This window comes from Varanus komodoensis, unplaced genomic scaffold (genome assembly GCF_004798865.1).
Source record: "Varanus komodoensis strain SLA01 unplaced genomic scaffold, ASM479886v1 scaffold35, whole genome shotgun sequence".
Taxonomy (NCBI): domain Eukaryota; kingdom Metazoa; phylum Chordata; class Lepidosauria; order Squamata; family Varanidae; genus Varanus; species Varanus komodoensis.
The window spans coordinates 4187995-4213482 of NW_025335856.1; the positions used below are offsets into that span (position 1 = coordinate 4187995).

General features: G+C 46.8%; 1 protein-coding gene across 3 annotated transcripts in view; it reads left to right on the forward strand.

Moving 5' to 3' along the window:
* The window catches only part of ARHGEF12 (Rho guanine nucleotide exchange factor 12), an 81188-nt gene extending 62863 nt beyond the window's left edge, over positions 1-18325 (forward strand). For all 3 annotated transcript variants that reach the window (XM_044439440.1, XM_044439441.1, XM_044439439.1), the window contains 13 exons: positions 674-788; positions 1634-1734; positions 1944-2021; positions 4190-4265; positions 4597-4764; positions 5446-5533; positions 8205-8294; positions 8446-8522; positions 8861-9091; positions 10188-10637; positions 11278-11585; positions 12853-12925; positions 13647-18325. In XM_044439440.1, the coding sequence (XP_044295375.1) occupies positions 674-788; positions 1634-1734; positions 1944-2021; positions 4190-4265; positions 4597-4764; positions 5446-5533; positions 8205-8294; positions 8446-8522; positions 8861-9091; positions 10188-10637; positions 11278-11585; positions 12853-12925; positions 13647-13657 (1866 nt within the window). In that variant the 3' untranslated portion in view covers positions 13658-18325. The remainder of the gene's footprint in view (positions 1-673; positions 789-1633; positions 1735-1943; positions 2022-4189; positions 4266-4596; positions 4765-5445; positions 5534-8204; positions 8295-8445; positions 8523-8860; positions 9092-10187; positions 10638-11277; positions 11586-12852; positions 12926-13646) is intronic.
* The last annotated feature ends 7163 nt before the right edge of the window (positions 18326-25488 follow it).

Sequence of the window (25488 nt, forward strand, 5' to 3'; positions counted from 1 at the left end):
ACTATGGGTCACGTGTTCATAATATGACTTAGCAGATGGCCTTCCCCTCCAGGCACCCCCTTGTGACCACAGCAAGCTTAGGGGAGGGGTTGTGAGCCTGCCCTGGTCCAGACCATTCATATGTCCTGGCAGAGTCTTTCCTTATAGACTGAAGGATCCCACAGGTGTGGGCTGCAGGATGTGCAGTTTTTAATCCCCACACAGGGCTCCTCAAGAAACTCTTAACAGTGCTGCTCTTTAAGGAAAGATTCTCCTACATAGAATAAGTATGATCCTTCTTGTTTAGTCAAGAGGGGAAGGGGGTTGCATATTGCCAGTCTCGATCGGTAGGGTTTCTGAAATGTCATGCGCATCTCCCATGTCACGCAAGAAATTAAAATGTCTCCTCTTAAGTTGCTGACTGAGATTGATTGCTGATGATATCAAGTCCATATGAAGTAATGAGGGGAGGAAGCCAGCGCCAGCTTTTGTGATGAGCCTTTCATCTGTGTAATTGCCCAGTGCAGCAGGACTGTGTTGTCTGCCAGATAAATCTTGCCGTTCCTTGACTTGTATTTAATTGCCAGAAATGTGAACCAGCAAGGAATTTATATGATGAATAGATGGTATGCTTTCAGGTAATTACGGTCTTAATAAAAATGACAAATGCCGTTATTATGCTGTTTAAATTTAGGATGCTGAGAGCAATCCGCTCTGTCGTCGACTGCAGCTGAAAGATATAATTCCCACTGAGATGCAGAGGCTGACCAAATATCCCCTTCTTCTGGATAATATTGCAAAGTACTCCGGTACATGTTGCTCTTTCCATTAGTGGTTGGATCAGACTTTGGCAGTTGCAAAGAACAGTTTGGGCTTCTGGCACTCCATTTCATTGCTCTTTCACGTCTTTGAGATGCCTTATGTTTTCCTCCCAATGGGAGAAAGCAACCATTCTCTCTTGGTCATTGAGGCTCGGTGCAAAAATCAATAAATTCTAACTGTAGGTGTTTAGCTTTGCTACTCTCCTGCTGCATGTTTGCATTTGCTACGGTTTTAATAGGCCTGGATGAGCAGAGGGGAAAATACAACTGTCACGTTATGGTTTTAGAGTCTGGTAATATGTGGTGGTCACAGTTTGTCCAGTTGTTGCTGCTTCTTAGTGTTAACTTTTCTGCACCATCCCAAAGTTGAAGCACTCTGGGTAGTTTAAAGCAATCCACTATTGCTTAGTGACTAGAAACATGCACAGTCTTGACTACTAATGGTCTGCAGTGCTGTTCCATACGTAGCCTTGTGAATTGCATCCTTCTGAAAAGGTAACCTGTGTTCTTCAGTTGCTGATTCACTACTTAGGCTCTTTTGAGGAAGGGAAGGAGAGCTGCTTCATAATTATCGAGAGACCCGTAAATCTGCTGCATGGTTCTTATGTGAAGCCAGCAAACAAGTACCTAGCAAAATACACAGGTGACTACTTAGACTTTAAATTTTGATAGAGGTCCAAGTCCCAGTAAATAGAGAATAATGTATACGCCTCTGTATAAAGCTCTTTTTAAAGTTGTGCTGAGTCAGGTAGAATAGGACCCAAAAGTTTTCATGTCTGAACTTGCAAGCTACTCAATGAAGAACATTCCCATGATCACTGTTATATTTTTAGAACACTCTGAAGAGAGGGAGAAAGTGAAGAAAGCAGCAGATCATTGTCGGCAGATCCTCAACTTTGTGAATCAAGCAGTCAAAGAAGCAGAGAACAAACAGGTGAGGGGGGGGGTGCCTGTGTTTGCAGAGGGTAAACGGAAACTGTTGGCAATGCTATGTAGCATCCATAGTAAAATGACTGAGAAAGCTTGCGTGTAGCCTTTCTCCTAAAAGGACCCTAAATTAATCAGTTCTTCACTGCAGTTGCCTGGTGGCAGCCAATTGATTTTGGCTTATGTCATTGGCCTGATTTTTACTTTCATTTACAGCATTTGGAAGACTACCAGCGTCGGCTTGATTTGTCCTATTTGAAGCAGTTGGAGGGTCCCATGCTAGATGAGTTCAGGGTAAGTATAAAAGCTGCGAGAACTGGCCCACAGCTTTGTAAGCTTTTGTTAAATCCATTTTGTAGATCCTTTTGCTGCCATTCACAAGCTGTATTAAGTTGAATGCACCTTGATATTTTTATGGTGGTCTTTTTGCCAGTTACCACTTGTTGTTTCCTGCTTCGTAGGCATGAAAGAATTGATTGATGTTTTTTACTATTTCTATACTACCCAACAGCTGAAGCTTTCTTGAGAACTGACAGAAGAACACTTAAAACCCTTATGCCATAATAAAGCACAATGTGCAAACATTTAAAAAGGTTTGAAACAGGAACGATAACAACAGAATAAAACCAAAGTCAGACCAAAGGTAAAAACCAGCAGCAATGCCAGACAGAGAAGGCAGAGGATGACCGTTCCCTTCAGCAGTAGGAGATCAGCAGCACTGCAATGAAATAGATCCTTCTAAGTCAGTGTGACTTGTGGTGAAGGGTGTAAACATGCACGCGTGTCCACCCGGCTTGCCTTTATTCATTTTACATGAGTCCTTGTGTGTTTCTGTCCTAGGCCTTTCTTACGAGCGTCAGAATTGTTTCGGCATGCACCAGTTCACGTACACTGGGGTGCTTTAACATGCGGCTCGTGGGCCACATGCAGCCCCGGAGGCCTGGTGCTGCAGCTCTCTTGCTGCTTGGAGCAGTCTGGTTCCCTGCGACGGCATGGACATGATGGCAGCGAGCTCTTCCGAGGCCGCCAGCCATCCTCCTCCCTTCCCTGAGGCTCAGGAAAAGAGCAGGTTGGGCTGGCAGCCTTGGAAGAGCTCACCCCAGCGTGCCCTATGCCGCCGCTTCAGCTGACACACACAAAGGTGCTCGGGAGGTGAGCGCCTCTGCACTTGTCTTGAGGAGCAGGCAGGGCATGCTGGGTAGAGTGCACACAGAACGGCTCAAGTACCAGAGGCTCAGAGCCTCAGTTCCAAGAAGGGAGGGAGGGAGGGCTGAGGGGTCACATAGGAGGGTTTCTGGGTAGGAGAAGCAGGGAAGAAAGGGACGGGCTGCTGTACGTGCACCCTGGCCAGAGCAGGAACTGCCTGTGATCTCTGCAGAGAGCGCAGCCCCACAAAGCAGTCTTTTCAGTCAGTTAGTCCTTAAAGAAATATACTGCAAACACTTTAATTCACTGTACTGCAATGTAATTCATTGTGAGATCCCCGGGTTCCATGTTGAAGTCCTCATGCACCCCTCGAGAGATGAACGGTTGTATATCATCAGATTCAGAATCCCTCCCCCGGGGCTCTGTGACATTAGCTGGCTGTAACTCAGCGAGGCTTGCCAAAAGGTACCATAAGCACTTTAAGCTATGATAGAAAGGACCTGGGGTGGTCATGAAATGTTGGCATTTTGATGGCACTGCCTGAAAGATCCAAAGGTAGAATACGTAGCTACCCATTGCTAAGTTACTTCATCTGGCTCAGTTAACATATAATGCCAGCTCATGGTTTGTCGTTACGAGAACGAGGAGCAGAGACCCTCAGCAAACAGCCCCTCCTCTTTACCCTCTCCCTACTCCTTCTCACTTTTTTTTGCATGAGGAGGGAGGGAGCTTAGAAGTTTCTGCTTCTAGCTTATAGCAAACCATTGCTTGCTGCTCCTGGATGCAAGTCAAACTCTGGTTATCCACAAGTTAGAAGCAGACACTTCTAATGTTACTTCTTCATGTAAAGGGAGTGGAGAAGGGAGCATCCAACTCCAGGGTTTGCCACTGTGTTTGTAAATGCAACCCAGATTTTTTTTTTTTTTTTGCTATGTTTATGCAGCAGACTGTAGGAAACCTCTCTCACCCTGTCATGGTGTTAGACAACGATAGGTAGAAATAGGGATACCCAATGTTAGAGTGACATCAAAGTATTTTGGTCTTCCTGTACCTGACAGAGTGAGTTCTGGCCCAGTGAAGCTTAAGTCACATTACATTTGTATTGCCGTTTCAGGTGGCACAAGGCTGCAGCTTATTTGGAGACAGGCATGTGTGGTGGTCATGTGTGAAATAGGCCCTTCTCAACAGGTGCCCCTCAATATTTTCACAGTGTGGTTGTAGAATATTGTATTTTAAAATATTTTCCCTATAGATCCCTTCCATTTGCAGTGATGAATCTCCTGCAAATCTTACCTTTGCTCTGTGTAATGTTACAGAATTTGGATTTAACCAAGAAGAAAATGATTCATGAAGGGCCTCTGACCTGGAAGGTGAATCGTGACAAGACAATTGGTAAGTTCTGTGCAGTGTGCTTGCTTTCGGTGAGATTAGTGACAGAAGGAACAGCTCCACAATGAAGCACCGTGCTATTAAAGATAATGCATGCCAGTTTCTTAGAGTTGACTAAGCTACTTCTGTGCATTTTAAGTGGTCTGGTGGATTGTTAAGCCTGTGCAAAGACCCAGCAGCCATTCTCCAGATTATTCAGTCCCATCTTTCGTTCAGAGGTGAATTATTTGCATACCTTACTGAGCAGGTACACTGTTGATTACTGTCTCTGTGTGGGATGCAGTCTTCCACGCACCACACAGAGTAAGTCTGACCACTTTATTACCTGCTGCAGATCTCTACACGCTGCTTTTGGAGGATATTCTGGTACTGTTGCAGAAGCAGGATGATAGGTTGGTGCTGAGATGCCACAGCAAGATCTTGGCCAATGCGGCAGATAGCAAGCATACATTCAGCCCTGTCATCAAACTGAACACTGTGTTGGTTCGTCAAGTGGCCACAGGTGAGTGCAGCTGCAAGAAACAGGTGGTCACGGAACAAATTTTGTTCCAGAAACATTGTTTTGTCTAATGGGGTTTTTGTAAGAGGGATGGTGAGTTTGCCCTAGACTGGAGAACCAAATGTGGTATCCATCTGTGTAGCTGTACTAAGCTTAAATGTGGCAGGGAAAACGGATTCAGTTTGATAACTATTTGCTCCTCTCTGTGTCTTCTGCAACTGGCCACTCCAAGTAGTTGGGAAGAACCCAAAAATATGTCCTCTTGCCTTTGAAACAAAGTATGCCTGACTCAACTTGGAATAAGCTACTCAGGTTACTATTGGCTACGACTCTTGCGATGTATCAATAATCTAATTTTCTGTTCCCCAAATTATGACTCTGATTCCTCTTACCTCCAAAGCGACCATGTCCATAAGTCACCGGTGCTCCAGTTTTACAAATGATAAACAGAGACCAATAATTATTAGCCCAAGGTTACACAATGACTACACTTTAGGGAACAGAGTGGAACCTCAGACTTCCGTGTAGAAATCTAACATTCTGCCCAGGTAGCTACCCCTGTGAGAGCTTTGCGACAACAGCACAAGGCCCTTGCTTCTTCCTCAGGCTTGCTTGTTGCGTGCCATTTGTCGGATCCTAAGGGTCATATCTGATGTTCACTGTGGGTCTCTGTGTTTTCCGCAGATAACAAAGCGTTCTTCGTCATTTCCATGTCAGAAAACGGAGCCCAGATTTATGAACTGGTGGCGCAGACAGTTTCTGAAAAGACTGTGTAAGTGAGCCTGCTGTCCCCTGCCAATGTAGTGTGTTCAACACTTGTGCAAAGAGATAAATCTTCTGCCCCGGATCTGGAAAGCTGTTTCCTGCTTGGAGTAGTTGCTCATACAATTCCTTCAGGATTCCCCACTCCCCACTGTCCCTCCTAATGCTTTAATTCAGCCTTTCCTCCAGGTAGGAAGAATGGGGCAGAGGTGTGTGCAGGGCCCTTGTGGGATGCTATGGGTCACATAGTTTATCCCATGCTTGCAGCTGACTCAGTGTATAGCCCATTAGTTCAATCAGTAGAGCAGGAGTGAGCAACTCCTCTCAGGTAGAAGGCTGCATGTTTCATACCTGCACACGTACACATTCTCCCACTGTCTGTCTCTTCCCCTGAAAGAGTCTTCCTGCTCCCACTCAGCCTCCTGGAGAGGGAAGGCTTTAACCTTGTTGGCAATCTAGCAATACTGAGAAGCATCACAGGCAGGGAGGAGGCGTTAACCTTACGTCCACCTCATTGCCCCAAAGGCCATGCAGCCCCCTAGATCCTTTGCTGCACCCGGTGCAGGTGCCTCTGGGCAGGAAGGAAGGACGTAGCAAGATGGCTCCTGGCTCAGGCTCTTTGGTCGCAGCTTCAGGCTTCCACCAGCTCAGCAAAGAGTCGCTTGGCAGGGTGGACCCAGGGTCCTATCAGTTACGGCTCTTCTTATGTTGGTAAATCCCACTCGCCTCTGCAGACCTTCAGAGGCGATGACCCGGCTGCTCTTCTCAGAGATTAACTAATACTCTGATTAAATGGCTCCTTGTTTGCACGGGGACCTTTGTTGCAGTCACATGCATGTTACAGCAGATCCGCTGCTGGAGAAGGAGCTAAAGTTACAGCATAACTGTGGGCAACCGGCCACTGCTGTTCTAGATTCTTTCCTGCCTTAACATTCACACAAAATGCAGAGAGGGTCACACAGGGTTTCTGTGGCACATGTCTTGAATTTCTCAACCGAACTGCAGCATTTCTACCAATCAGCCCGTTAATCCCGAAAAGTGTGCATGCTAAACAGCACTGGGGGCTCTAACAGAGAAGATTACTATTCAGAAGCCATTTCGTATCCCACTTTTCTGTGTGTGCTGCAGATGTTCCAGAAAGAGGCACAGAACATTAATTATAAATTTGAAAAGTTCACTGCAGAAAGAGAAATGTGCAGGTCTTTTTTCCCCCTGCAGGCAATATGCAATTAAAATGACATCCTCATAACAAAAGCCCTCAGCAGCCTGACAACTTTTTCCCTTCACCTCCTTGGCATCTCAAATGGGCTGTTGTGTTTTGAAGCGCAGGCATGGCACGTATGTTTGGGAGAGTTTCTGCAAACATTCACTGCATATTCATTACGATGGCTTGGAAATACCAGCAGAGAGTCACCCTACTAATCCTTTTTCATCTTGGGTTGTATTCATGTAGCAGATCCCCCCCCACCCACCACCCAGGGCAGGCGTGCTGCAGTCAGACATGAATGAATGTCTTTCCCCTCCTGCTTTTCCTTGCACCACTTTCCCCACACGAACTGTCCGGGTGAAAAGCGCACTCCGTTCTGGTGTTCTGCACCATCTCTCTTATCAACTCATTGCAAGACACCCTCGAGGCAGCTTGCTTGGCAAAATGGCACGCTGCTGGAAGGAGCGTCCGTCATGGCATCTGCCCACCCATTTGTGTGATAGTTGCGATTGCGCACGTCACAGGCGCCACCTGAGGCCTGCAGTCCCATCTCCATCCCAGCGACCAGTCACAAAGCTCCTGTTCGCAGGTGCGCCACTCACAGGATTTTCCCATCAGCTCCCTGTGATTTCCTTGCTGCTTCCTGACCAGTGTTCCTGCAGGCCACTTCCGCTAGCCCTCAGTTTTAGCAAAGTGAGTCCAGATCCAGCCATAAATAAACAAATAGCCCAGCAGCAATAAAAGCCTGTATCTGGAACAACTCACTGGAGAAGACTGTGATGCTGGGAATGATTGATGGCAAAAGAAGGGGATGGCAGAGGATGAGGTGGCTGGATGAGGTCCCTGGGGCAGTGGGTGTGGGCTTGGATGGACTCTGGGGATGGTGGAGGACAGGAGAGCCTGGAGGAATGTCATCCATGGGGTCGTGATGGGTCGGGCACAACTTTGCGACTAAACAACAACAATCCCTTTCTTGACTTGCATCTAAACATGTGAACAAGAGATGCCACCACTGCATAATATTAACTGCTTAGCTCTGTTGGTCATATTTGAGTCTTTTCTTGTTTCATAATTTCGGGTGGTTTTGTTTTGGGTTTTCTTTTGGTTTTCACATACAGCAGGTTTTTACTGTACTGTTGTTACTACGCTTAAAATGATTTTAGGCTACCTGTAAGGATGGAACCCTATTGTTCAAACCAAAATAGCTGTCTCAGCCCTGATAGAAGGAAACACATACACGACCCAAACCAATGGAGGGTAGACAGAAATGAAACACGGCCGCACCTAAGTCTTATGTTCCCATGTCCAAATGGCAAATTTCTGCTGTATAAAAGAGGTACAACAGATCAGAAATACAGGAAAAACTTGCTTTTAAAAAAATCTTTAAAATGAGAATATTCACCAACAGTTGTGTCAACACTGGATGTTCTTTGGGCAGGTTGTAGCTCCTTATGTTGGCTTTTCTCATTTGCAGGTGGCAAGACCTCATCGCCCGCATGGCAGGAACGGTGAAAGTCGGAAGAGGCAGGCGCGTAATTCCACTACCACAGTCAGGACCATGCGAGTAAGCTGTGGTTTTGATGCTGATGTATATACATTAACATGCATTATAATCAAGCCACACATTTAGCCAGAAAATCCTTTGAAAAAGAACTGAGTCGTAGAGGATGATACATCTGCCTGGGGTTGACCTATTCTTCTGCATTGGCTTGCAGGGAAGACCATGAGGAGGAAGAGCAGCAGAAACTGAAGGAAGAACAAGCTACTCCTGAAAGCAGCATGCAGAGCCCAGGTAAAAGTTCTGTGCAAATGTTAACTGCTGGGTTCCAGCCACTGTCGTGTGTGTTATCTTTGTACTAGAACGGCTTCTGGGTTTTACAAGAGCCTTTCAGAAAAAGGCTGCAGGGGGAGTATACATGTGGCACTAAATGCTCAACCTTGTGTGGCGTCTTTCTCCCAGGTTTGTGACCTTAAATAGACAAGCATATGCTAAAGGCTTTCTGTCTTCTGTCACCACCCTCAGGCGTAGAAGCACAGAGACATTGAGCATGTTTAATAAATATTTTTATGTTTTGCTATATTCTGAGAACACTTTGATCCTGACTTTGTGATTGGTGGTTTCTTTATTAGACAAAGAACTGGGACTGGAGTCTCCTCTGATACGGAAGGCTCAGTCCCCTTCCGCTGCCATGTCTGAAAGGTCGGAAGAGGAGGAGCTCCTGGAAGCTGACAGATCGTTTGGAGAAAAACCACCAACCGATTTGCTGGTCAAAGAATCCCCCGAGCGCTATTGCCATACAAGCCCAGACCTCTCGTTACAAATCTCAGAAGAGCGATGGGCATTGGATGCACTAAGGAACCGTGAGTAGTTGAGGATGTGTGGGACACAGGAGGTCTAGGTGGGACTGAGGGATGGATTTGGAGGTACTGGAGGTCCCTGGTACCCGTATGAACTTCATCTACCGTTCTTCCTGGAAAAAATATGCAGAAGAGTGGTAGGCAAGACAAACATGACCTGGGCACTGACAATTCCCAAGGAAGTTCTCATCTTGCTCAAGCTGCTCATTTGACTTTCTCCCCCCCACCCCCACGTTAAAATAGATAAGCTATTGACCTCAAAGACATAGTTGCATGCATTTTTGAAAATGTACTTTAAAGATGGAATGGTTGTCAGATTGTTCATTCCCACTGTCAGATTGCCCTAACAGATTTGTTAGATCGGTGTTTTAAATTGTCCTGTACACAGTTAGCCAGGAACCTGCTGGCACAAGAGAACAGAGGTGGTTTACAAAGCAACACAGTTCTCTAAAAGAACAGGTGATCTTTCTCTAGGTTGTTTGCCAGTCTGGCAAGAGACACTTTCACAGATAAAATAATTAGCTTATGGGATCTTTCCCCAACCTAGATTTAAGTTTATACCATCGACAGGTGTGAGGAAAGTGAGGCCCAACCATTGTGACCTGCTCTCTAGGCAAAATGGGCGCAAAACAAGAGAATAGGAATGGGGGGGTGGGGGCAGAACCTCTGTGCTGCAGGTGTCACCAGTCCAGATTTCACCTGCCTAGGCTGGAGAACGCTGAGATTGGGGAGGAACTAGCGCATTCATGCCGATAGAGGAGCATGTGGCTACAGTCCAGTGAGGATGCCAGTCTTGGGATTAAGGTCCCTGGTTGTGGCTGCAGCCCTCCCCAGCTTGATGCCCTCCGGATGTCCTGAGCTCTGTTCCCCATCTTACTGGGCCATGGCCATTCTGGCGAGGCTAATGGGAGCCGTCACCTGAACCATCTGGAGGAGAGCAGGTTAGAGGAGGCTGACATACCTTTCGCCATCTCAGCCAGGACAGAGCTGGCTGCTGGATCCACACCTTGAGAGTGTCGGGGTCTCTGACATCTCAGCACTGAGGGCACAAGAGGAGGCAGCTTGCCAGGATCAGTGATGATTTTACATTCCCTTTCAGTGGGCTTGCTGAAGAAGTTGCTGATGCAGCAACTGGGCATGTCTGAACAGAAACCCTGCGAAGACTGGCAGCATTTTTCCAGACACAGGACAGTTTCCCAGGGGGCCCAAGAGGGCAGAGGGCTGTGGCGCGCAGACAATGACAAGGCGTCCCTCTCTGGGGCCAGTAGGACACTGCCTGCCAAGGGCGCCGGTAGTTTTGGCCCTTATTGTGGTCACCGGACTCCAGGCGAATTTGTGCCACTGGAGGATGCTACGTCGAGCAGCAGTCACTTAATGGACTCCTTGCGTGAAAACCCAGACACCCCCACCCCTGAGTTGGAGGGGGCGGGCCCGGATGAAGGGGGAGAGCACTTCTTCGATGCTCGCGAGGTCCACAGTGATGAGAACCATTCGGAAGGCGAAGTGGCAGAGAGGAAAGAGGTCGAAGAGGTGCAGTTGCGGATCTCAGGTGAGCAAATCCTGCAAATACGTCAGAGTGGAGCAGAATGTCAGCATGGCTGGAGAGCGTGCCGGACTATCTGAGTGCCAGTGATGCACACTCGGCTTCTTTTGAGCCATCGCTCACACGGGCGAGGCTCTCAGGGGCCGTCAGCCTTGCGGGGGTTTGCTTCCTCCATTACCAGAGGCAGCAGGCGTGTGCCCGCTGATGGCTGAGGAGGGCTTGCTCCTGTCCTACTGGAGGGCTCCTGTGGGCAGCTGGGTGTTCAAAGTGCCAGACCAGACGGATCTGGGGTCTTCTACAGCAGGGCTTTCCCTACGTCCTACACCCAGAACATGTGCATTGCATATGCCACAGCTTAGGCCTTAAATATGTTCAGTAGTAATATAGGGGCATGTGCTGTTGTCCTTCTGTGGCTTTCAGCAAATTCCAAAGGATTTGCGACAGCAGGTTTCCTAGACCAGCAGGCAAGGCCCAAACCCTGCAGCTCTCCAGGCGGGAGGGCTGTCCCTACAGAATGAAACGGAACCCCCAGAGTTTGCAACACTTTTACACTGGTGTGGCCCCCACAGAGATGAGGGGGAGATGCGTCCGGGTCCTGGCACCGAGCTGCTCTTTTATGGGCGCATTAGTGTCATTCTCTTCACAGGAAATTATTTGATCCTTGACGGATATGGCTCAGTACAGGAAAGCTCTACCGATGAGGAGGTAACTTCGTTGGTTCTACAATGCACTGCAGGCGGCAGCAGAATGAACTCTGCCCACGAACAGCCAGCCTCTCTGCAGGATGCCCAGACAGACAGAGCAAGCCTGCCATTTGCAGAGGAATTAATGGTCTCCCACTGGGAAGCAAAGGAATCCTGCTCGGATGTACTGAGGCCTCCCTTCTCTGCGGAGTCGAGTGCCCTGGTGATGCATTACATCCAAAAGATAGAGGCCAACCTTGAACACCTGAAGGTACAGTGTGTGCTTGTGGAAAATTGCACAGGTTCCCCTCAGGCTGCGTTTTATTCTCATTAGCAGGTTGAAGAGGGCGAGGAATTGGGGATTAAGAGGCTTAATGGGAACAAGGCATGCTGAAGATACATATTTTTAGCTGGAATGAATGTAAAAGCTGAAATCAACTCTGGGTTTACTGAATGCAAGGTGCCCAGAGCCCTTATGGCTCAAGTTTAAGGCAAGCACTTGCCAGGCCTGAAGAGGCTTGAAGGAGAGAACGGCCAGTGTTGTGTTAAAGCAGGTGCCGGGCATCTAGATTTAAGGCTGGCAAGTCGGAGATTCAGCCACAGAGATGCCAAACTATTGGTGTGAGTGTCAGCATAGTGGGAGAACTTGAGGGGAACAAATTCTGTGAGGAAGGGCTGGCAGCGGCAGGACTGGCATAGGGTAGCAGAGACGGACTACTGGGTGTTGCAGTCAGCGGGATCCTCTTCTAATTATCCTGACAAATGGCAGTGCATTACGCAGCATGTGTCAATCAAATGTTAGGAGCGTAACAAGATTTTGACAGCTCATTCCCTGCAGCCCAGATGGTGGACAGATTTTCATGGTGGCACTAAGTTTGCTTCTCCCACTGAATAAGCCTTCCTTGATGCAGCCTGGTGAGGGAGAGCAATACCCTTAAGCTCATCAGACGAGGGTTGGGCTTCCCAGTGTGCCACATCTTAATATGGGGAAGCCACTCGTTTGTTGCATTTTCTAGGCATTGTGCTCACAGGTTGATGGGCTGCAGTTTGTGTGGAGACATGAGGGTCCAAGGTGCTTCCGCTGGAATGCAAGCTGTATAAATTCACCATAGTGTTCTGCCCAGAGTTGTTCCCTGTCTCTTCTAGCAAATGGGCTTGATGACCCTTGATCTGCTGGATGCTAGAGAGGGCAGGGTCTTGTGTGAATCGCGAAGGCTGCATGCGAGTGGTGTAAGGAAGAAGACAGGCTAATGGGTAGTAGGGGGGAAGTGACGCCCCTCCCTTCCTTGGCTCTGTCTTCTGACCACTGCTGTATCAGCTGCCGCCAGCCTGCAGGGCGTTTGGCACAGCCAGAGAGAAGCATGGAGTACTAGTAGCGGAGAGTAGCTGCCAATGTCTTGTCCTTGCTGCTGGAGTTGCCAGTGATACCTTGAGAGGAAAGCACTGCGACTGCTTCACGGCTTGTCCAGCCAGAGTTGCAGCGGGTGCTTGTTGTAAATGAGTCTCATCCAGCAAGTCTGGCGGGTTGTATCTTTCAGGAGGTGGAGGAGAACTACACGACTCTTCTTCAGCAAAGGCTGGCTGGATCAGTCCCCGCAGATGAGCAATCAGGTATATCCCACTGCCCATGGTGTCTCTGAAACAGCCATGTGCCATGGTAATAATCTCCGAGCCCCGACTCCAAGGGAAGCCGGTTGCTACTCTTTCCTGGGAAGGTCTCCAGAGCTTTCATTACAGCTCCAGGTTTTCGAAAGAAGCAGCTGGCTGCAAAGCATTGTAAATCAGTGCTTAAGTCTGTGGACATCGTGTTCCTTCCCCTGAATGAATTGTGTGGCATAGCAGGCACACCCCTTTGCTCAGCACTCCCCCTTGGTAATGCAAGCTGGCATCCCTCTACATGGACTGAGGCTTCCAGTGAGCTGGCAGAAGGCCAGCTGAGAGCTGTTGGGAAGTTGCTCTTTGAGGTCTCTGTGAATCGCACACATGGACTTGGCACTTGTGCCAGGACAGTCGTCCCAACAACAGGCCCTACACGCAGGTGCAGACCCCGTATGTGTGAATGCACAGATTCCAAGAACATCCGTTGCAGGCAAGCAACCTTGCTTTCTGTTCCCATGCTTAGCTTTTGGCGATGCAGGGGCTGACACTTAAAATTAACTTGACTGGATATTTTCACCAGAGGCATGTACAGATACACGGCTGCAACTTGATTGGCGTGTGTCCCAAAATGCCATTCGACTGTGCAGCATCTCTGAAGCCTTATGTGTAGCGTCTGTGGTCCATAGCAACTTACAGAGGACTGTTTATTATGTCTCTTTCTTTTTATCCTTAGATAAAAGTTAGTCGCATTTCCTGTAAGTGGCTGAAGACTGGATGGACACACCAGTCGCCGAGCAGCAGCTGCTGGCTTCTGTCTGGACTTTTGCTGCACAAGGGCCTCCTTCCACGGACCAGCAGAGCAGACGGTGGGCAGTTTCCTTGTCGGCCTCTGCACTAGTCTGTCAGGGAGAGGTGGCGATTTTGTTTGCCTCCTCTTTGTACCAGAAATTCTTTTTGATTCCAAACCGAGGAAAAAGAGGAACATAAAGAAGAAACCAAATGTATAAAGCCTTGGGTGTAGGATATAAAAATGTATTTAGACATAAAAAAATCAATGTATTTATTTGACTTCATTCCGTGTACTGAAAGCACACTTTAATTTGTATTTTATTTTGCTTAAAAAAAGAAAAGATAGTGCCAGTTCGTGGGCCCCAGCCTTTCTCTGATCCCGAACCCTTGTTCAGGGCTAAAGTGCGAGCCAGCTCACGCATGGCTTTCATTTTCAGTGGGTCGGATTCTGCAGGCAACTACTTCACCTCCGGAAGGGGCTACCCATGAAACAGAATGCCATCCCACTGCATGTGGACAGGTCTCCCCTCTCATGCAGCAGCCAAGAGGTGTCTTGGTTTGCAAACTAGGGATCTCTTTCACTGACACGTGGGCATTAGACAGAAAGAGGAAAAGGGCAGGGGTGTTTCGGCTCTCCTTTGAGCTTTATCCTTTGGGCTCCCCTCTAAAAGAAGCAACTTCTCGTGTGTGTCTCTTTGGGGAAGTGGGAGGAGAAACCATTTTCCAGATCCAGGCAGTCAGGTGAGGAATATTTCAGATCCACAGAGTGTCTGCTAAGTACCTGGGATAGTTAGCCATGGCAACTTGCACATAAATAGCCAGACACCTTCAGCAGCTAAAGGTGTACCTTGCTGGCCAGTGTGTGGGTACGTGAGGAAGAGGAGGAGGAGTAAGCTTTGGTTTGGGGGCAAGATTTTGCATTGCTTGTGCCAAAGGGCTCTGAAACCACATGGCCAGCTCAGAGACCTCCAAGGGAGGGAACAAGGAATAGCTGGGAGCAGGTTCTGCAGTATTTCCCTAAATAAATTCTGACACCCCCTGTTTCGAAACTGGCTCCTGTCCTGAGAGTGGAAATGGGAGCCTAACAGCAGAGAGGCAAATACACTGGATGCTCCAGGCTGGCAGCCAGACCTGCTTTGAGGGCATGTGGAACCTCCATGAGACCGACCGTTCCTCCTTTGCTCATTGCAAGGGGAAGTTGGACACTCCTGATACCTTTTTCTGCACTAAGCACCCAAACCTTGGGCTGCCTGTCTTGCTTTCGGTTTTGACCAGCCATATCTAAAAGTGCCAAACCCTAGAAATCCCCATAATGTGTGTGTTTTTAATTATTGTTTTGTTGTATGTGCTGCACAGAGCAGAGAACCTTTCTCTTGTTTTCCTCCTTCCAGTGTGAAGGTCACGGCACCAGCTCCATCAACACAGAAACATTTTCCCCATAGCTGTAATGGCCAAGAATAAGATGGTTCTTTTTCAGTCATGCGAAACAGAAAGTTCTCTTGCCCTCACAAAAAATAAAACAGTACTGGAATGGATAGGCTAAACTAGGATTACTTTTTATCCTTACATCCCAACATTTCAAATCCATGAACGAATGCATGTTGCAATTGAAAGAAAGGGATTTTCCAAAAGCCAGATGTGTAGGCTTCCACTTTTTTTCAGCAGCAGGAAGTTCCTGAAAGCCAAAGGATCTCCTTCGATATTTGCCCACACAAAATTCCCATGACCAGTGTGAAATTCAGCATAGCAAGTCCTGCCAGTTTGCATTAATACACCAATTTGAGTGAAGAACTTCAAAATGCAAGTTGCTTTCCACATGAAACTTATCTTGCAATCTCTTGGCACTGGAACAGACTATACCCTTGAGGTAGTAAGATAATCCTTGGGCTTTAGCATCCTTGCTTTTGGTGTCATTTTTCTGACATCAGCTTGTGATGTCATGCTGCTGGATGTTTACCTTTGCCACAGCCCTAGGTATGCCTGTCCAGAGCTATCAGAAACTGTCTCCACATCTTATCTTTCTCCCTAGCATAAATAACTTTTGCGCGGCTGAGAGTCTGTGTTTCCTTTACTGTTCGCCAGCTGCTTTGCTACTTTTGGGCGTAAGAGTCCCAAGATCCTCCTGTGAGCTAGTACCTCCAGCATAAATATCTCTACAGCATAGCGAGGGCACAGAGGGAGGACTGGCTTCAGCTCCTTCAGCTGTGCCTGGGGTCAGATTACTAACAGCCTTTGTGAGGATCATCCTGGAAATGAAGAGCAGCAAAATGTCAGGAGGCTTTTTAGTCCCCCTCCATGGACAAAACCACCTTTTTTCCCTCCTGGGAAGTGAAACAAGTGCTGTGCTTTTGTGCTGTTGGTGGATTAGGTTTGGTTTTGTCTATGTCCTCTTTTTTTTTTTTTTTTTTTTGGGTGTGTGTGTGTTTCAGGCTTGTCTGTGACATATATTATGCAATCTCCTGTAAAGGGCATTATTCTGCTATAAGAAAGAGAAAGTGGAGAGGAATGGGGATCCTGGGGTGCTCCGAACATCGTAGCCGAAAATCTCTGGGGATGTCTTAACTCCTTAGCGCATCTACTGTACAACAGGCCCCTGGCACAGATCCCATTTTTGTGAAGAGGGTCAACACTAAAATGCACTTTGTGGGGTTCCCCTTTTTTATGTACTAGGATAGCCATGAAGAATTCCAGCCAAAGAGACCTTTCCTGTCCTTCACTGCTGGTTAAGAACATTCCCTTCTTTGGACTGGACGGTAGGGTGGAGCAGTTTCCCCTCTCCCCTCCCCAGCTGAAAATATAGGTAATGAAAAACTTTATTGACAGGAGAATATGATTTTGACAGGATGATTTTGCTCCAACAACTATTGAGCTTGTTTTTAATCTGGATGAGTGCCAAGGGTGGTTCAAAGGAAAAGATGCACACCCAGATGGCCGTTTCCACTGCAGCCCATCTGTATGTCCTTCGGGCTTACCTTTGAGGTGGAACAAGGTGAGGGAGACAGAAGGCTTTTCACTGGGTTTTGTCTCAGGGTTGTCTGAGACTACAAGTAAAGAAATTTTAGACCAATGTTGGGATTTTCTAACGAGGGGACTTCATTGTTTCATGAGAACACGAGGGCCAAAGCTCCCTTTCTCCGTTTGCACTGCCATTGCTTTACCTGCAGATGCCTCATTTGCTCTGGTTTCTACTAGTGAACTTTTCTCCCCGCCTCAGTCAATCCCAAACAGCCATATCTCAGGGCCTGGCAGATGGCAGGTAGGGGTGGGCATGAGGGATCCTGTTTTGGAATGCGTTTTCCCCCAAGGCTTTCCTGTGCCTGCACCTTACCGAGCTAGTTTTGCGCTTGTGCAAATGCGGCTTTGCGTTTTACACAGGGACGTTGAAAAAGGCGACCCGCACCCCGCCTTGCAGTTCACCTGTAAGGGTACAGGCCATCCCGCCGTTGCAGGTCTCTGCCACATCAGCCCCATGTTGTTCTGCTGCATGCTTGATCATACCTCACCTTTGAAACACAGTAGTCAGGGGACTGGTGGAGAACAGTCGGTAGGTTTTCTGAACATAGTTTTTTGCGTGACCATGTGGGGCCAGTGGCCTGCTCTGATTGTGCCACCTACTGCTAATTTTCCCTTTCCAGTTCATCATTTGGACTGGCGGGAAATGGGGTGGCTGGGGGCGGTGAGGGTTCAGGGTCCACATAGATTCCAGGTCTCTTGCAGATGTCGGGTGTCCTGGATTGGTTTGTTCAGTTTCCAGGGAAAGCACTGGTAGCTCCCAGGACAGCCTTCTCCGACAAAGTACCTTCCAGATGTGTTGGGTAAGGAACCAGTCGCACTGGCTGAGATGATGGGAAATGTAGTCCAACACACCCATAGGGTGCTAGGCTGGGGAAGGCTGTCGTAAGGAAAGGGGACCAACAGCCAAAGTTTGAGAAGAGCAACTTGAGCTTGGAGGTCCTCTGCATTTTCCACTCTGTCCTGTTTCCATAGGAGTAAAAGTTCCAACATTTTGGAAAGTTATTCTTTTCAGTGGAAGATGTCTGTGATGGAATGCAGCTTGGCAGCCATAGTTTTTGCTTGAATTTGACCCCTCTCTGCCTCATTCCAAAGAGATCCTTTGCTACCCCTTCTGCCCCTCCCCTACATGCCAGCTGTGATAAACAGTTGTTAAGGGATACTGCAGCCAGAAAACTATTTGCTCTTCTTTAAAAAAAACTGAATTGTTTAAAGCTCTCTAACTATTAGAAATGCATTTTATATGCTCACCATACAATCATTTACTCCTTTTAACAGATTTTACTTTTAAGGAAAACAAAAAAGATCAATCCAGAAATATTATTTGAAAAGCAAAAGGCAAAAATGCCTTCATATTAATTATCTTGTATTTTTAACTGATCATGTTTTGAATGTCTAAGAAAAAAAAGAATTTATTGTTCTAATTATCCAGATGTATGTATGTTTGTAAAATAGCTCTTATTAATTAGTTGATAAGGTTGTATGTTTTTGGAACAAATTATTGGTCATTTTGGGGGAAAAAAAGCATTTTGTTGGGGTTTTGTTTTTGTTTTGGAATCTGGGAAATAGAAAATTAAAGCATCCAAATATCAGTAAATAAGCTTAAAGGAACCAGCTGTCTGATTGTGGTGTTTTTTAAGTTGCATGTGGCAGCACCAGCTCTTGCATGGGGAAGACTTTGTTGGCTGTCTAATCTCCCTCGGACCGACAGCTGAACTTTGATTGGCTGTTTCCTTCCAGAGGTGATGCTTTATTTAACATCTGCAGGGATGCAGCTCAAAGGTGCCATGCAGAGTTGACCTATAGGAGACCCCACGTTTGGTTCCCTGCATCTCCATCTAGAAAGGTCTTGGATAGCACGGCTAGAGATACCTCTGCCAGTCACAATAACTTGGTTAGATGGATCTGCAGTTTGATTCACAGCCGCTTAATGATGGGCTGAACCATCCTGCCCCCTGTGGCAAATTAGGCGTAAGATATAATCTCCTTTATTCAGGACTGAATATATCCTGCACTTCTATAGCAGTCAGGAAATGTCAGTAAAAGGGAAAAAATACAGGCCTGATTTGTCTCTGTTCTCAAGCACAGAATGCTTTTTTCTCTTCCACAGTCTGGAAAACTCTTGCTAGCTCCTTTATGTTCATTGTTGATCTTTGAAACTGGAAAAGCTTCGGAGCAGATCTAAAACATTACTGTAAGATTTTATTCTACTAACAACATGCATATTTTCTCCATTTGTTGCATCCAGTCTCAGAATTACTTAGTTAACACACAGCAGTAGATGTTCAAAAAGATTTTAAACACCTTTTTATTTTCCAGTAACGAGAAGGAGTCTTTATTAAAACAATCTCTCTTCTGATTAAAATGGACAAGGAGACTTACGACATCAAAAGTGTTATGAGATCATCCAGCAAAAAACACTGGAATTAAGTGAAAAGGGCTATGGACTAGCCAGCCTAGCTAACAGCACAGGATGGTGGAAGTTGTAGGCCAAAACATCTGGAGGCCCAAAAGTTGCCCACCCTTGCTCTCAAATGGTCCCTGGGCCCTCTTGATCTCCCAGCTTCTTAAAGTTAAGAAACGTTTTCAGCAGCAGTGTGGTTGTTTTAGTCTGCTTTTGCTTCAGTGCCTCTGGGATGTACCGAAGGTGCATACAAGGGAAATTCCTGCTCCCAGCCCCTCCTTTCCCAAATAGCCAACCTTTTGAGTGCTTTCTCCAACCTGGTGCCCTCCAGATGTGTCAGATTGCACAGGCTTAACTCCACATGAAAGTTTTCCTTCCATCCATAACAGCTGCCTCTCCTCCTCTTCTGATCTCTGCAAGGACTCTTCTACACAGCTCTTGGCCCAGGCAAGGAAAGTGCTCAGCTACCTGGCTTTAAAGACAAGCAGGGTAGTATTCTCGGCCTTCTAGAATTTAGGGACTAATTCTATCTTTGGGGGCTTTAAGACATACCATGTCCCTCAGATCAAGCAACCTACACAGTGGGAATTCTACAGGTATTTCTCACAGGACGTAACCATCAGTGGCAGGAACATTGTGACCCCATGTACTTCAACAGCTCCTGTGTATGTGTACACATCCTGTTGCCAAAGCTGCCTGGTTCAGCTATTCCCACTTGGGAGCAGCAGAGTCATCATCCATTCAGTGGAAATTGCTGTGAGGAGTAAAGCATGCATCCAAGGACCGAAACTAGTTCCTTCAGACGATACCAGTTCTACAAATACATAGGGGATCTGTACAAACACCACCAAGTGCTACATGTCCGCCTTGTTTCTCAAGCCCATTTCAAGTGTGTTCCACAGGCATTGCATTTGTTTCCAAGATGAAGTTGCTCCCTAGGTCCAAGGAGCTTGCCAAACCCCCCCCCCCCCCGAATGGCATTATGAGGATATATTAGAAAAGCACTCCATTTTCCATTCTTTTCGCCAGGATTGCTGAAAGTCTGGATCTTGCTCATATGTTCCATGCAGTTTTTTTTTTACTCCCAGGGTTTCCAGCTACATGGCAGCTAGTAGGATAAGAGATTGCATTAATCTTGTTGGCCAGTCTTGGAGTAATTTCCCCTGAAACTGTTCTTTCCTTGAGTGATTCTGCCATTTCCATGCACCTTACAGGGCAAGGGTAGCAACACAACACCCAAAGCCATTTTAAAAGAAAATAACTTTCTTTTATTAAGGGCCTCTCCACAATCCGCCAGAATGACACCCTCCTTTTCTCCAATATTTTATGTATTTTGCTAAGTGGAGGCATTCTCAAAGTTAGAAAAGTGGCTTTGGATTTCCCCCAATTTTAAAACGCTTTAAATTCAGAAACCTGCCCAAGTGGATGAAGATGATGAGCCAGACGGAGGCCAGGCATCTGCCATTCTGATGCTGCCAGACTGGAAACCAATGCTGGATGGGTGGACCAGAAAGGAGATCAGTAAAAGTCCCTTGGCCAGTGCAGCTGTGCAGATCTTGTCCTTTGGCAAACTTCTCCAGGCCTTTTGGCCATCGGTGCCTTCCCTGCATTTGCTCCACCGTCCATCTTGGCACCAGACCCAGAGGTCCAGAGGCGGAGCCAGATGACCTGCTGGTGAGCCCCGGTGAGTATCCAAGGGGGTGTTGGATGTCTGAGGTTTACTAGGGCCAAAGACGCTCCATTGGGAGGTGGGGCAAAAGGCGGGAGGAGTGGAATGAAGGTAGTTTTCAGTGTGCAGGGAGGTTGTCTGGGTTTCGGATGGAGAATTCTGCTTGGCGAGGCTCTGCCTGCCATCTAAAGCCCAGACCTAGTGACTGCCATCTCTTCCGAGACATGCCTAAGTCAATGAGGGGAAAGTGCAGCAGCCACGGGGAGAGTTAAAGTTCTCGCCATGGCAAATGACCTCAAAAGGCCTGGAGATTCCCTTCTGTTGCCCCGCAGAGCAGCACAAATGTTTCTCTTCCATATTGCGGCTCCTGTCAACAGCCTCTTGTCCCAGTTCATAAAACAACGCAATAAACAAACAGGCTGTTTCCCTCGACGATGCCTCTTCAGCCCGAGAGCTCCTGTTCGGTTTCTTGTCTCTCTAGCCTCGAGCAGCTGTGACTTTACAGCTGCAAATCATCCATCAAGCTTTCCAAGATATAAAACACGCCTAAACCTCTCAGATGGTTTCAGACAAACCGGTTTGTTTCCAGATGTCTAATGGAGCCATTTTTGGCAGGAATGGTCTCCTTATCCCGCGGCCATCTGAGCAGTACTTTAACTTCCTTGTTAGTATTTGTTTCCCAGGTCTCCATGGAGTAGGATGCAGTGGGCAATTGTGGAATGTCTGGGGCCTATTTTTACTCACCCCCATGGGCTTTGCTCTGCAGGTCATCACATCCTCTGAAGAACTCAACAACACTAACAAGGAAGCTGAACTTTGTGCGTAGAATTATGCAAGTCTGTGGCTATTACAGTATTCTGACGGTGCCAATTGTGTAGACGAGGAAGGAATTATAGATGCCCTGGAATCCTGGTGGCAGCCCCTTGGGAATCTTTATCAGGTCCCTCTGACTTCTGAGCCAATGTGGCCTAGTGGTTAGAGCGTGGGACTGGGAGCCGGATCATGAAGCTCACTGGTTGACGTTGGGTCAGTCAACCGGTTGGACTCACAAACCTGTTGTAAAGATGAAATGGAGAGGAGAAGGATTAAGTAAGTCATTCTAGGTTTCTTACATGGAAAATTGGGAATATAAATACAATTTTTTTAAAAAATGGAGACTTGGCCAGTTGCTTTCTATCCCATTTTCATGGCATGAAAGCCAGAGATGGAGAGGACTAGAAACTTAAAATATTGAAAGATGATGCTGAATTCTGAATGCAATTTGCATTCTGTGCCTGCTTGTGTGGAATTGCAGGATGCTGTGGGGAATGAAAGCAGCGTTTTTTCTTGGGGCACTTTCCATGCCCAGGGGGGCACCAACTCTTTCCACAAGGGCTGGGGGGGGGGGGAATGAGGGGCGTGGACATGGAGATGAGGAAAGAGGGTGAAATTATCTCAGCGACTCGGCCTCAAGGGAGACCCTGGGGCCAGCAGGGTTTGGAAGTGTGGGGAGGGGACATGGGAGAGGAGTGAGAGGAACCTGGTCCAGTACTCTTAGTCGGGAGAGAAGGGCTGGCCATCTAGGGGGCCTGCATAGATCTAGGGGGCTAGCCCTTCTTCAGAGGGGCACACCCGGAGGGGTGAAGCTCAGGGTTACTGCAAAGAAGGGTTCACGGAAGTCATTTCTAGCTGTCTTCAACAAATCACTCTGTTCATGCACAAAAACTCTTCTTTCCGTGGCAATAGTTTGCTAACTGTGTACTGGAATTAAAGTGCTGTTTTGCAAACAGATTGTTTGAAAGGAGCAGCAGGAAACCCAGCTGGTGAGAGATGCTTCCATACTCTACAGGAATTAAAGGTATTGCATGCTCAGCTACATGGGAATTTGACTCCTCAGCCTATGACAAATCCTGTCCTTGCCATTCTCCTTTTCTGTGTGTGCTCGCTCTCTCTCTCTCTCTCTCTCTCTCTCTCTCTCTCTCTCTCTCTCTCTCACACACACACACACACACACACAGAGAGAGAGAGAGAGAGAGAGAGAGAGATCACTAGAACATCCTTCAATTTCTTGCCTGCCTTTCAAAGAGACTTTAAAAAATGACAGTTTTTTTATTTCTCATCTCATAAACAAGGCAGACAGAAGTAAGCAACTTTTGATGGGGTAATTACAAGGCTGCCAGTGCCAGAACAAGAACAATTTGTACAAATGTCAATGCAAAAAGATATTTTGCAGCCAGACCATCTCAAAGAAATAAGCAAGTGCTACTTTTCCTGCACTCTAGGAGCCTGTAGTAATGCTTAAAGCTTCCAGTGCAGCATGGCTCTTTCTTCTGCTATTTTAGGTAGTCTCTTAATACTTCTGGATCAGTTTCTCTGCTATAAGATGGTGAACATTGATCTGTTTGCTTGCAGAGCAAAAATGGTAGAATAGTTCCTCTTTGTCCCTTTAGATAAAGGTAGAAAACTAACATGGAGAGACAGTTTAGCTCGCCCTTTGTCTGTACAATGCTTGTACCCTATGTATGCAGAATTTTCCCTTTGTAAAACAAGGATATAAAATAACACAATGCTATCCTAAAAAACAGCTTAGCCTCTGCATTTCAGCATGGATACAATGCACACTTAAGCATGTTAGTTCCATTGTGTTCAAAGTGCTCCCAGATAGTTTTAGGTTATTGACTGGCCAACTGCAACTACTTGCAAATTCACAATAGTTCTAAAGCATACTTTTGTTTTGTGTTGGACAAAGTAGCTGTATGCGCTAGCAGGCCCTGCAGTACGTGTTGTGTACGATCCAGTGACTTTGGCAACAGAACAGCATAGAAATGTAATGAATGGATTGAATAATTAGGGAAGTGATTAATGAGTGAATCGCATGCTTTGCTACATGGTTCCATATCCATGTTTATTTGTCCATGTGTGACACTCAAGCCGTTTACTGCATTGCTCTACTCTGTAAGTACATACCCCATTTCTACCTAATGATTGGATAGTTATATAAATGAAAACTTCATCCTCTAAAGACAGGGCAAGAGGAAATGGATGGAATAGGGATGATGGAGACAAGACACAGGAAGTATTTACTGTTTGTTTACCTGTTTATATGGAAAAATCAGGCAGATCTAAAATAGTCGATAACAAAAATAGACATCTGTTGCCCACTTAATCAGGCCTATGTTTTAGTTACAAGTTGTTGCTTCTTTCAAGGAAAAAATATCTATTAATGTAATTGATCAGTCTAATTAAGGGTGAAATCCTATGCATTATTATACAGGAAAAAGTTCTAGAATTCCCAGCATTTTCCAACAAGGGAGGCTGAATGGGGAATAATGGGAATTCTAGGATTCTCTCTCTCCCTCTCTCCCTCATCTTGTGTAGGATCACACCCTAAACGTTGCAATGCTAAGGTAACTCAGACTTCCATACAGAATAACTGGCAGGGATCCCAAATCTAAATGGCACTTCCTTTTTGAGAAATGAAGTATTCCTCATGATCACCCTTTACAATCAATGCAAGAAGACAAAGAAATGCTTGCAGCTGCCACTTGTTCTCCGTGCTTTACTGTACATCTTGCACTTGACTGCATTTACTAACGCTAATTTCTGCAGAAGCAGGAAAATAATTCATTTTCCCAATCCCAACCCTGAGCTTGGATGGAAACCAATGAACCCCCCCCCCCCCCCCCCAGCCCCATCATGCATGCATGCAGTCTTCCTAATTCATTCGAACTGGCTAGCTCCCTTCTGAGAAAGACACATAATTAGCTGGGGGGTGGGGTGGGGAATGAGAGAGGATGGTTTATAATACCCATTATGTACTTCGCTGCACAACAATTGTTCCCTCAAATCTGTTCCTGCCCATAAAATTATGTCAATCAAATATGCTAGCAGGAAATAGCTATGAACATTACAGGCCTGAAGTGGAGGATAGCAAAAGTCAGTCCCGTGACTTGTATACAGAAGGTAGCAGTTCAGGCCGAGGGCTTGCGGATCAGTCGTGTCCTAGAAAATATGGAAGGCATCATGCCGTCTTTCCTCAGCTGACTGTACACAGGAAGAAAACTGATGGAAGACGTGGAGAGGAACCCTGGCAGGTTCGCAACTGCATCGTGAGAATGGCACGACTTTGGGCAATGGCAGAGCACATTCAAAACCGGGTCGGGAAGCAGCCTCCAAGGCGTATCCTCACCCACTTTAACGGCCTGTTTTCTCTGGGGAGCCTCATGCAAATCAAGTTAACTATAAAGCCAGGAGGTTTTTAAACAAATACAAATACCCCTCTAAGGGCTGCTGTTTTAAGACGCAGAAGGAAGTGGCAAACCTTACAAGGGGAATGAGTAGCGAGGTGCCATATATTCTAAGAAGGGAAGGTGCCAGAATCAAAGTAGCATTAAAAAAAGAATGTTCAGCCTGACTCTCCTTTGATCAACCAATTGATAACCCCTGGTGTGTTTCTGCATAATGAAGTCCTAGCTGTGAGCAACCGGACTTGCTCCCAGGGGAGTGGCTTCCACCTGAAGCTCGGTTATTCTTAGCAGGAAATTGCCCCTCCTATCTCTGTGCCAGGCTGGTCCAGGTGCCTGTCCCATTATAATTAAAGGCGCCTGTATCCTATCCCCTCTCTCTGATGCTATTCCCCATTGTATGGCTACCCAAAGACTAGCCATAATGTCTGGGCTGTATAAGAACTTGGCTGGGCAACAGAAATTTCTTCCAGCCACC